The sequence below is a fragment of the Microcaecilia unicolor genome, chromosome 2 (assembly GCF_901765095.1).
Source record: "Microcaecilia unicolor chromosome 2, aMicUni1.1, whole genome shotgun sequence".
NCBI lineage: Eukaryota > Metazoa > Chordata > Amphibia > Gymnophiona > Siphonopidae > Microcaecilia > Microcaecilia unicolor.
In genome coordinates, this window is record NC_044032.1 from 188,961,788 (window position 1) to 188,974,849 (window position 13,062).

The window sequence follows — 13,062 nt, forward strand, 5'->3', positions numbered from 1 at the left end:
GCATATGGCATATGTATTACTTGGCCTGTTAAAATTTGATTATATCTCTTCATCTTTGATGCATTTGCATTGGTTACCAATTGAATTCAGTACGTGTTCTTTTGTTGGTGTTCAAAGATTTGACTCTTTCCTCAGCTTTCCAGGTCCTGCCTCTTCAAATGTATTTCATGTTTCGTCTTTTCATCTTGTTCGGCTTGAGGAATATAGAAATTCCATTGTTCATCAGTGAACCAAAACATTGGAATTCATTACCTGCCTCTTTGATCCATGAGGACTTTGGAGATGTTTAAAAGTCTAAAGACTGTGTTGTTTCAGCAGGCCTTTGATAATTAAGCAATATCTAATGTCTGTCTGTCTGTATGTATATGATATATAAGTTTTATGTACTGTTCTATATGTTGACATTTTGAGAGTTTTTTGGGGCTCATTTTTGAAACAGTCCAAAAAATGACATGAAGCAAAGCAGCAGGTGGACGTTTTAGATGTTTTTGCAAGAATCCAAATCGCTGTTTTTGAAACTAATTTTTAAGACCTTTTTCTGTGCAGGTCATCCACATCTCAAGGGGGCATGTTGGAGACGTGGTTAGGGTGGGCTTAAAATTTGTATGTTTTTCTGCAATAATGGAAACACCTAGGGCAAAAAATAGAATGTTTTTAGCTAGACCTGTTTCAATAAAAGTGAAGTGCCAGAAAGGTGCTCAAACTGACAAGATGACCACTGGGCAGAGAGAGGCATAACCCCACCCACCCCCCTAAGAGGTGAGTGATAGTACATACCAGGCTCTAACAGCTGCAGATATAATAGCCATTACTCTTAGAGCAGCAAGCGTGTCTCTAGAATAGCCTAGTGATTGGTGCAGTGTACTGTAGAGAAGGGGACTTGGGTGGAAAGTGTGAGCAATCCAAAACCCATAAAATACCTACTGAACCCAGATATAGGTGACACCCGCAGGCATAAGAGCTATTGTAGTGGTGTACAGTTGGGTACAGTACATTTTTTTGCTATTCCTGGAGGGCTAACCATACAAAATAAGGGGATTGTGATGTGTACCTGCGACCTCTTATGTGAAGGTGCAGTACCCCCTTGGCTGCCCCACTGCTCTGCTGGGATGTCTGTATGACCAATCCAGTAAGACTGCTGGCCCCCAGACATCGTAATGGCTTGTTTTTGTGCATTTTTTCCTTGGAACCTTTTTTGTTTGAAATGATGTTTAAAGACACATTGGGTACAAAAATATCTAAAATAGGGTGATTTTTCAAACCAAAAAGACGTTTGGCACTGGATTTTTGGACATATTTGCAAAAAATGTTCAAAATCTGATTTGGATGTCAAATCGAAAATGCCTTTTTTTTGTTTTGTTTTGTTTCTACTTTTATGTATGTTGTGAGTTGTCAAAGATTATAGATAGAGCAGATTATATAATAACTATAAGCATGTGGATAGCTGATTGCCAGATTACATTAAATACTTCAGATTTAGTAGTGCTATTTATGCAGTTGATAGAAATTACATGCATAACTTTTTACTTCCCTATTTGTCTGGAATTTTTGTATATTTCTCTTAAGTGGTAATGGATTTTCTGCAGAGACATGGATGGATTTTGCCTGACAGCTAACAGGCAGCGGTGTACCAAGGGCGGGGCGGTAGGGGCGGTTCACCCCGGGTGCACGCCGCTGGAGGGGTGCAGAGAGCAGCCGCGCGCCTGTCGGCTCCGCTGGTTCCCTGCCCCGGAACAGGTTACTTCCTGTTCCGGGGCAGAGGGAGCAGGGAGCCAGCGGAGCCGAGAGCCACGTGGCTGCTCCCAGCAGCTAAGTATGCACCCAGAGGGGGGGGGGGGGGGTGCGCATTAGCGATCCACCCCGGATGGCAGCTGACCTAGGATCATCACTGCTAGCAGGACATTATTATTTAAAACCTTTTACCTCATCAGCATTTGATTTAGTCCATAGCACAGATCTTCCTGTTTCAAATTTCAAGGGACTTTGAAGGATTCCCCTCTCCCCCCCCCCCCCCCCCAAAAAAAAAAAGTACTCTGTTCAGATTTTGAATCTTTTTGACAGCGTTCACATAGATTATCTAAAGCGTAATGTCAATCATAAAACCCAATTTTCATTCATTCAATTTTTTTTGCCTGAGCCCCCCCCCCCCCCTCAAAGTATATTCTGTTAATAGCATTACCTGTTTTAAGGTATTCAAAAATGTCTCCGCATTGCACATTGTAAAGATCTGCAGTCAACCATTCATTCTTGAAGGTCGAGCATGTTTTCTTTTAAGACAGCCAAATTGTTCATCATTAGATTTGCGTTTCAGCATTTTTAATGGTACAACTTGCAAGCAACTGAATGCATGCTCCTCCACTGATCTGGAACTCTTCAAGCATGGTATGATCTGCTTTCAAAAGTCCTACTCCAGGCCTGACTGGAGCAGTGAAGTGATATGACCGGCCTCCCCTCTGTACGATTACCCCTTGTGGGCAGCCGACATTGTAATCTCCAAATGATCTGGAATTCTACAATGGATTATGTGCATAAGTACGTAAGTGTTGCCATACTGGGATAGACTGAAGGTCCATCAGGCCCAGTACCCTGTTTCCAACAGTGGCCAATCCAGGTCACAAGTACCTGGCAAGATCCCAAAACGGTACAATACATTTTATGCTGCGTATCCCAGAAAGAAGCAGTGGATTTTCCCAAGTCCATTTTAATAATGGCTTATGGATTTTTCTTTTAGGAAGCTATCCAAACCTTTTTTAAACCTTGCTAAGCTAACTGCTTTTACCACATTCTCTGGCAACAAAGTCCAGAGTTTAATTACATGTTGAGTGAAGAAATATTTTCTCTGATTCGTTTTAAATGTACTACTTTGTAATTTTATTGCGTGCCCCCTAGTCCTAGTATTTTTGGAAAGAGTAAACTTAAGTGATTCACATCTACCTGCTCCACTCCACGTGGTATTTTATATACCTCTATCATATTTCCCCTCAGCTGTCTTTTCTCCAAGCTGATGAGCCGAAGTTGTCCCATCCCCTTTATCATTTTCGTCACCCTTCTCTGTACCTTTTCTAATAAAAGGCATTATAACATCCTAGTTTTTATTTTCCATTCCTTTCCTAATAACTAACATTCTATTTGCTTTCTTGGCCGCCGCAGCACACTGAGCAGAGGGTTTCAAAGTATCATCATCAATGACTCCTAGATCCTTTTCCTGGTCAGTGATTCCTAACATGGAACCTTGCATCATGTAACTATAGTTCAGGTTCCTCTTTTCCACATGCATCACTTTGCACTTGCTCACATTAAACATCATCTGCCATTTGGATGGCCAGTCTCTTAAGGTCGTCTTGCAATTTTTCACAATCCTCTTGCGATTTAACAACTTGAATAACTTTGTGTTGTCAGCAAATTTAATTACCTCACTAGTTACTACCATATCTCTATCATTTTTAAATATGTTAAAAAGCTGCGGTCCCAACACAGAGCCCTGGGGAACTCCACTCTCTACCCTTCTCCATTGAGGATACTGACCATTTAACGCTTCTCTCTGTTCTCTATCCTTTAACCAGTTTTTAATCTGCAATAGAACACTGCCTCCTATCCCATGACTTTCCAATTTCCTCTGGAGTCTTTCATGAAGTACTTTGTCAAACACCTTTTGAAAATCCAGATGCACAATATTGACCGGCTCACCTTTATCCACATGTTTGTTCACCCCTTCAAAGAAATGTAGTAGATTGGTGAGGCAAGATTTCCCTTCACTGAATCCATGTAGGCTTTGTCTCATTAATCCATGCTTTGGAATATGCTCTGTAATTTTGTTCTTTTTAATAGTCTCTACCATTTTGCCTGGCACTGATGTCAGGCTCACTGGTCTGTAATTTCCCAGATCACCTCTGGAACCCTTTTTAAAAATTGGCATTACATTGGCCACCCTCCAATCTTCTGGTACCATTCTTGATTTTAAAGATAAACTACATATTACTAACAAGTTCCACAAGTTAATTTTTCAATTCTATCGATACTCTGGGATGTATATCATTAATACTCTGGTTGTTGTGGGTAGCTGGAGTGGTGGAGTGATGTGATTGGCCTCCCTCTGTGTGAGTCTTTTGCAGGGAGCCAAACACTTGATCTCAAATGATCTAGAGCTCTAGGATGAATTGCATGGGCTAAGTGTAGCTTTTTCTGATCTTTAAATCCTTACCTTGGGCCTTTCTGGAGCACTGGTGGTATGCATCTGGCTTGCTTTGTGTGCTGCTTCAAAATGGCATGTGCTGAGCCACATGGTGGTATGCATGCGCAACAGAGAGAACACCTCTAGCAGACTACATTTCCTTTACTTATTCCCAGCCAGGCTTAGTCCTAGAGGAGCATGTCATGACTCATAATGTTCGAACTGTAGCGGTGTTGGTAGCCCAGTTGAAGTCGACCTCCATGGCAGAGATTTGCAGAGTTACAGCATGTACTTTGGTCCACACATTTCATCTCACACTGTTGCCTGGAGCAGGACTTCCTGATGTGAATAGGTTTGACTAGACATACCTTCAGAATTTATTTGAGGATTGGGATCCAACTCTATAAAGTTAACAATATGAAAGATTTGTTGCCACCAGAAACAATGTTGGTGTCTGCCTGTTGCAATGCCATTGCTTATATTCCCCCCCCCCCCTTTTTTTTTTTTTCCTCTGTTGGAGGCAGCCTATAGCTAGGGAGTCCCATCTGTGAGGATTTTATCTATCCTGCTTGTCCTTAGACAAGTTACTTACCTGTAGCAGGTATTCTGAGGGTCCTAAGAAACAAGATGGCAAGCGATCTGCAAAATCCAACGTGGAGACAAACAAAGCAGATCAATCAGTGATATGGTTCAAAACTTTATTTTCAGAGATTTGCCCGACACAGACTGTGTTTCACCCACAAGGGCAGCCCTTGTGGGCGAAACACAGCAGGTATTCTGAGGACAGCAAGATAAAATTCCCCACAAACCCTTCCACCTCCCCAGGAATCGTATTCTAATAACGCTTGTTATGGCTCATGTGGTTCTGCATGATAGTGGCAGGTGGGAGCAGACAAGGGTGCGTGTGTGGTAGAATGCTCTCAAAAGCTCTGTATTGGTGCTGAAGGGATGTTCTTCTGCGGGATCTATTGGGCATTACCCATCTGTGAGAATTTATATCGTGCTATTATCTGAGAACACCTGCTACAGGCAACTATTTTCTGTTTCTTGAAAGGTGTATCCCTAGCAAACCACTTTTCAACCATGATGTCATGGCTTATTAAACCAAAGTCTTGTCATCCATGCTGTCCATGCAGCAGTATGTTTGTACCCAAGATGAGTCTGTCCTTTCGGCTGAGAAAATTCATGTGAACACTGCCTGTCTGCATACCTCTTTCATATGTTGTCCCTATGCTGTCTTTTTTTTTTTTTTTTTTCTTTCTTCAGGCTGCTGTACCATTAGTGTCTACATGGAGGCTGTAGTCTAAAGGTCTGATGCATTTCAGCAACATTACAGTTAGGTTATTGTTTTGGGCTACTGGCAGGTAGAACACAGGACCCTGTTCCAGGTGGAAAGAGGTCATCAACAGCAGCAACAAATTGTTTTCTTATGGTCTCTGGAGTACTTTGCTTCCCCTCTCCTGTATGTTCATATCTTTGGTCATCTACATCTGCATGTCGGACTTGTAACTGATTTAATGTGAACCCAGAAGTGGTGTGCTTCCTGTAGCTTGAAGTGAATTTCTTCCAGTTTTTTGTGTATATAATATAAATATATCTCTTTTCTTGCTTTTTGCATCATCTGTTGGTTTTTAATCATGGACACAGAACTCACTGGCTAACCCATGAACAGAATCTTCATATTCTGAATGCTTATCAGTCTGGTCACCACCACCATCTTCATCCTCCTTGCCTATTCCCTGAGGGATTTCATCAGTTAATATTTCATAATGGATATAATCCACAGACTAGCTCTCAGTATCTAGAAATATGTACCACATTCTCAGCAAATCAAGATCAGAATCTGGGTGTAAGCATCCCAGGCTGCTGCAGTAAGAATTAGAGGATGAGTCAGCAGTGGTGATGGGTTTGTAACAGTGTGTTCCACTCACGTCAGTGCTTACGTTATTTGTTTCATCTATTTGCAGTCAGCAGTTCTCACTTTGTCTGTTGCAGGCTTGAATTAGATTTAATCTAACAGTAAGCAAGTTAGGGATTACAGCTACTGAAAACGCTTTTTAAATAAAATTTACAAATAAAGGATCCATTCAACTTTTTTTTTCTTTTTCAAATCCCTTTATTTTTTTTTTGCAGTCCTGTGTTCTTGCTTGTTTCTAGGCTATGCTTTAGTATTAGCTTTTAGAATGCATGTGTTTTTAATGCCTGTATGTCTGTTGCTTTTATTGATAGGGTGTGGCTGGGAATCCTATGGTGAAGTCTGTGCTGGATAAAACGAAACATTCAGTAGAGACCATGATCACCACACTGGACCCTGGCATGGCACCCTACATCAGTAAGTGTTATAGGGCCTGTGTTACTACTAACTCTTGGTATAAAATATACCTACCGACTTCCAATTTGCTACAGGCCAGCACCCTAGTCACTGAAGATTTAATCATCACACTTCCCCTCCCCCACTATCCTTTATGTATATTTTTATTAAATGTGTTTTTAAAAAAATATTGTAATACTTCCATGTTTCTGATGTTTTTTTTTCATAAAAATTATTTGTCAAATCAAAATCCTCACACACATTTTTTAATGATTTCGTTCCAGGTGAAATGCCCGCAATTTTGTGCTATTTGTTTTTTCTCTCCCTTCTTAAATTTCCTTGCCTTCAGTCCATGCTTTTCAGCTGGCATGGTAGGATAGCTAAGTGCACACTTTCTTCCCTCTGTGGAACTGCCAGGGCCAATACATGGAAGATTCAAACAGAAATAGTTTGTGCTGCATTGTGTAGGAGCCAGCCTCTCCAAAAAAAAAAAAAAAAAAAAAAAAAAAACACTCAAAATGGGTTAGATCTGAGTGAAAACAAAATCTGCAAAACAAATCAAAACTCAACTGTTAACTTATTTGGCAAGTTAAATCTTGACTCTTAAACTGGGAAGTCATATTACATGTAGCTAGAAAGTGTATTTGCAGCTAAATTTATTTTAATGCGACTTTATCTAGAGTTAGTAATTTTCATTGATGTCAATGAGAGAGAGACCATTAATTTTAAACTATAAGCAGATCTCTTCTAAATACATAGCAGAAAATAGAATTTTTTTTCCATTGATTCAATGGGGTTTAAGATAATTTTAAAATAACACTGAATTAGAGGCCGATCAAATTTCAGTTTCTGTTTTGGCGCTGAAGCTAGCCTGAAATTCGAATTCAGCCTTGTTTTGACTTCAGTGGTCTTATCAGAGCAGGAATGATCCCCAGTCATTCCTGCCCATGCTGACTCCAATCTCAAAATGGCTGCTGAGACCTCGCGTGGCAGCCATTTTGACTGCCGAGCCAGCATGGGCAGGAGCGACCGGGGATCACTCCTGTTCTGATGAGATGACTAGACCACCAGGTTTGTAAGGTAGGCCTAGAGGGGGCAGTAAGTGGGCCCGTATTTGGTCGGGTGGGGGTAGAGTGAGGCCAGAGTAAGGTTCGTCTTCAAGGGGAGAGCAGAATGGACCTCACCTTTGGGGGGAGGGGTGTGTGCTAAAGGCTGCATTGGTGACCTCACTTGGACTTCTGCCTGAGGTGTGGCAATGTGGTGCGGAGATTCCTATGGTTGAGGAACTGGTATATGGATTCAGTATCAAGCTCCATTTTAGTGGTAAGCTCCTCTTTGGTGAGGACTTGATAAGTTGGTGAAGGATCTCGGAGAGGTTGGGCCACAGATGCTGCTAGAAGATGAACCTAGAGACAGTACGAGATCAGTGCAAGTAAGTCTTGTTTTCAAGGCACTTGGTTACCATCTAGGGAATAGAGCAGGACAGCACTCTTGTTTACAGATTTTGTCTTCAAGAAAGGATGAAAACAGGTGGATTTGGCAGGGTCAAGGGTCTCCAAAGCCTGTAAGGATGTCAGATGGACTGGAGGCCCCTTCTTTGATAGACTGGATAGAGAGCTGACTGTCCAGTTATATTGAGGAGTGTACCAGTGGTGGAATACCTGGGGGCCCAATTTGATATTCTAAAGGGGCAGGTTATATTGATGGACCAGAGAGTTACAGACCCAGGTAAGATTGGTGTAGACATACAGGACGCCTCAGCCTTGGCGCTACATGTAGTTCCTGGGATATATGGTGGAACAGATTCCTTTGACATGGACATAGGTGCAGTCATTGCAGATGTTATTGTTAAACCAGTGGTCAGTATAGTCTTAGAGACTATACTGACCACTGGTATAGGAGCACCTACCATGAATGATACTGGTCAAGGCTAGTCTTGCCTGATGGTTACAGAGCGAGAATCTCATGAAAAGGAGAGTGTGTTGGATGGTGGTGACAATGAGCCTGTTTGGCCAGTTGGGGAACTGATATAGGGCCAAGTAGTACAGGACTGGTGGTCATCCATTAAGGCCAGCAGAATGTTGGAAGCTTTTGAGCTATTGATTTGTAACAGGGCAGTTGGGCTTCTGTCTGACATTGCCATAGTGGTGGCCTTTGTCAAATGTCACGAGTATAAAATTGTACAGTAGCCCAGGAGGCAGCTCTGATGTTGGGTGGAAGTTCATTTGACCGCTATCAGCAGCTCATCGAGTGGGTGTACACAGCGTCCAGGCAGACTTCCTCAGCAGGAATGCTCTAGACTCAGGGGAATTGGGAGTTGTCCAGGAAACCCACCTCTCGTATCAAATCTTTATGGGGCATTCTGGCTCTAGATCTGATTGCAACAAATCAGAATGTAAAGGCCTCATGGTTTTTGGGGGGTTTTTCTTCCCAGCTGGCACAAAGGAGTTGGGGGTTCAGCCTGAGTGATGTGCTTCTGCAGCAGTGGCTGATGACAAGAGTTCTCTGTTTACCCCATGGTGTTTGATAGGTCACATAGTGCAGTGGCTTACAGCACATCCAGGCTTGATGGCACCATATTGACTCAATTGTCTATGGTATACAAACCTGGTTAACTCTCAAAGTGGAAGTTCCAGTTTCTGCAGGAAAGGACTCCTGTCCCAAGATTCGTGCTAATGTTGGATCCATCTCTCTTTTACAACTTGACCATTGAGAGGAGACATCTAAGGAGTATTTGGCTGATGTCATTACCACATTGTTGCAGGCAATCTCCATGGTGTATGCTCAAGTTGGAGTTTTTGAAGCCAGCAGTGCAAAGCAGTGTTACTCCCTTTTTAGCCTTAGAAATGCAGCTTTTGGCTTTCTTTAGGAGGGTCACAGAGGCCTGGCCTTCATTTTTCTGTAGGTCCAGGTGGCAGTGTTAAGTTTTCAGGGTCAATTGGAGGATGTATTATTGGTCTCGCACCCTGACATGGTGCTTTTTATTTGAAAAGGCTGATGCTCCTTTTGACTTTTTTGGTGCATCCAGTTGCCCAACACTGGAATCTTAATTTGGTTCTATGGGTATTAGAGGTACTTCCTCTTGAACCTGTTTAGAGTATTTCTGGAGGCAATTTGTTCAGTCAGGAGGATTTTGGAGATCTAGACTTTTCTTTGTCATGAGCCGTGCTTCCTTCTCACAGAGGCAGGAGTTTCTGTCCAGACTGCCCCTTCTTTCCTCCCAAAGGCTGGCTTACCATATGAAGCAGACGGACTGTGGGGAAAATGTTTGGGTCATCCATACTAATTTAGTTTTGAAGATCAACCTGTTTATCCTTTTTTGTGGACCTGAAGAAGGATGAAGCCTCCACAAATGTTTCCATAGCAAAGTGGATCAGGGGAGTGATTTTTTTCGGCCTGTTTCCTAAAAGGATGGCTGTTCCCTGAGTGTTTGAGAGCTCTTTCAACCAAGGAATTGACTTATTGAGCAGAGGCACACTCACTTTTGCCTGTAGAAATATGTAGAGTAGGGCTATGTATGAGTCTTTATCTGCTGTCATCTATAATGTTACTATGTGATGGACATTGCATTCCTCAGCAAAGCATTGTAGTTTAGATATCCTTGTTAGGGAGGACAGTCTTTGGGGTAGCAGTTCTGAGAGCAGGTGTTGCAAATGTCAGCCAATTTGAATGATCTGTTACATCCTATCCATTCTGGACTGGTCTGGTGGATAAGGAAAGTAAGATTTTGGTCTTTATCTGATAATTTCCTTTCATTGAGTTCTACCAGACTAGTTGAGTTCTGCCCAGTTGTGACACGTTTTGTGTGTTCTGTTCAGTCTTTATTGTTACCTACATTTTTGGGGAAAAGTCTTTTGAACCCTGTTTATTCTTCCAGGAAGTTGTTCCACATGAACAACTTGCTCTACAACCATGGGGTCTCTGGCAAATGTGTGGGTTGGGGTCTCCCATTTCCTTTGTTACATAAATATTGAGCATGTGGCTACACTGGTGTCCTATATAGGGCAAGCCTTTGATTTTCTGTGTCCATCTGCTGGTAGACGGGCTTAACCTTTTGTTCTGGACTGGTCTGGTAGAACTCAAGGAATGGAAATTAACCGATAAGACCAAATGTCTTTTTTATTTTTCTTTCTGTGTAACGCTTATGGCAAGAAATGAGTTGCTAAGCCCAAGCTATCCCTAAGTTTTGCGTGACACTTAGGATTAGGCAAAAATTCTAAGAGTTATTTCTGATGATTTCTAGAACAAAAGTGCACTGATAGTCATGGTTGTGCTGTTAATGACTGGCTGGCTGTCGCAGGAATTGTACAGGCCATAGTGCTGAACAGTAGTGAAACATTCTTTAATAAACCCCTTGTCATTCTTGTTTTCCTAGAAACTGGAGGGGAGCTGGATGTTGTAGTCACGTCGACTAAAGAAGTAAAAGTTGCTGCTGTTCGAGATGCTTTCCAGGAAGTGTTCGGGATGGCTGTGGTAACTGGAGAAGAAGGGCAGTCCAATATTGCACCACAGCCTGTAGGCTATGCTGCTGCATTAAAGGCGAGTCTTCAATGGTATTTTGACTAGAAAAAAGTGTCATCCCATAAAGGCATTTCTGTTAAAGCTAACTATCCAAATATTACTGTACTAGACGAGAACAGTTGCTTCATTAACTTGTATGAGGATGATTAGACATGCATCAAATAGATGACAGAACTGACACTTATTTACAGTGTGAAAACCAAAAGGGAGCGGCACTTGCTGTTGGGTTCAGAAAAACAGGATCTTTACTGTTGTACTCTGAAAGGATTATAACAGTAAAATTTAGAGGTAGCATATAGTGCATGACACCTTGGTTTTTGATATCATCTCCCTATTGGTTTGCGCATTTGTCAGCCTCTGCTTTTGCTGTTTTGCTTTACCTTGATAGGTAGTACCATAGATGACTGCATATACAATAATTTTATAGTAGTTCTCACACTCCGAAGGTACACAGATGCATATTTTTATTTTATGAAGGCTTCTGTATGGCTATTCAAAAATATATTTTTTAGGTTCCAATCCCAATATCCAAATGCTAAACCTGGACAACTTATATCCTTAATGTTAACATATACTAGTTACTAGTTTATGGACCTCAGCCATGTCACATGGGGTTCAATAAGTTTAGATGACTGTGATTTACATGCTCACTTTGTTATTAGTCCTTATATAGAAAAGTTTTTAATGATTCTTATAAGCAGTTTTCTTATGTTAAAAGTACTCGTCTCAGTTTTTCAGCTTGGGGGAATCTGTCATCCAACACGACACGTTTTGCTATAAAGCTTTTTCAAGGATAACCCCCCCCCCCCCCCTTTTTAATAGATCCTACTCATCTTGCTGACCATAGTGTTTAAAGCAGTCAAGATCTAAATCACAGTGGTCTAAACTTTTTGAACCCTATGTGATGTGGCTGAGGACCATAAACTGGTAACTAGCATTTGTTAACATTAAGGATATAAGTTGTCCAGTTTTAGCATTTAGATATTTTGGCACATTCTTTTATGAAGTATACCCCTGGGCAATATTTATAACTGCTAGCTTCTGTACATAAAATCTTGTTTTATCTGCAATTTGTTTTTTTTAAATAAAACTACACCCATTAAAGTCTGTTCAGTTGAGCTTCCTCTTCTTTGTTTACCTAAGCTTTTAAAGTCATTCATACAGCGTAATATCAACCCCCCCTCCCTATCCATCATATCTTTTACCTGATCTCTTAGCCCTTTATTCACCACAGTCCTCCATATCTATCCTAAGCATCTGTGTAAACTTCTGGTTTCCACTGGTAGGCCAGTACAAGCCTTGTCTTTTTTTCTTCGATTCTTATAGGATCAACACTTAATCCGTCAACCAGGCCCTTGTCCGTATCTTTCTACCAAGTTCTGTAATATTTCATAGTCCCCAAAGTTAGTGAATCTGTCTAGAAACAATTCCGGCCGCCTCATGCTCACTGAAGTTTGGATTTAAATTCTGATCCCTCTGCATATTACTTCATGAGCCTGGTCCAGACATACCACTCCTGTAGCTAGGCCCCACTCACGTTACCCTTGTGCAGATTTACCATCCTGTTTCTCCACTAGGGATCCTCCTTGCTTAAGACATTCAAAAAAGCATGGAATTACTATTTTGTCTTCACCACCATCTCTAGGATCCACAACCCTCTCTATGCAATTAAATATTTTCAGATCATATTCCTGACCTTGAATGCTGTGCCTGTGATATCTTTCAAGGCAGTTGCATGTCTTTCAGTCATCTGTCTCTCTTCTCCTCTAGAGTATACATATTTAGGTTTTGCTAAGTCTTATGCCATATGAATTATGCTGGAGACCCTGCACCATTTTATAGCCTTTTCTCTGGACTACCTCCAGCCCGTCCATATTTTTATGGAGGGATAGCTTCCAGGATTGGATATACCATTTTAGTTGAGGTATTACTGCTATCTTTATCTGCAAGTAATGCCTTTCCCGATGCACTTTAACATCGGTTTTAGCTTTGGCCACTATATTACTCTACTATTACAGTGCATTGAGGCCATTGGACACTATTACCCTGTGGCCTCTCT

At 41.5% G+C, this 13,062-nt stretch overlaps 1 protein-coding gene across 4 annotated transcripts in view; it reads left to right on the forward strand.

Annotated features, from left to right (window-relative positions):
• The window catches only part of PRRC1 (proline rich coiled-coil 1), a 67,143-nt gene that overhangs the window by 20,445 nt on the left and 33,636 nt on the right, over positions 1-13,062 (forward strand). For all 4 annotated transcript variants that reach the window (XM_030193582.1, XM_030193580.1, XM_030193583.1 and 1 more), the window contains 2 exons: positions 6,401-6,503; positions 10,858-11,021. In XM_030193582.1, the coding sequence (XP_030049442.1) occupies positions 6,401-6,503; positions 10,858-11,021 (267 nt within the window). The remainder of the gene's footprint in view (positions 1-6,400; positions 6,504-10,857; positions 11,022-13,062) is intronic.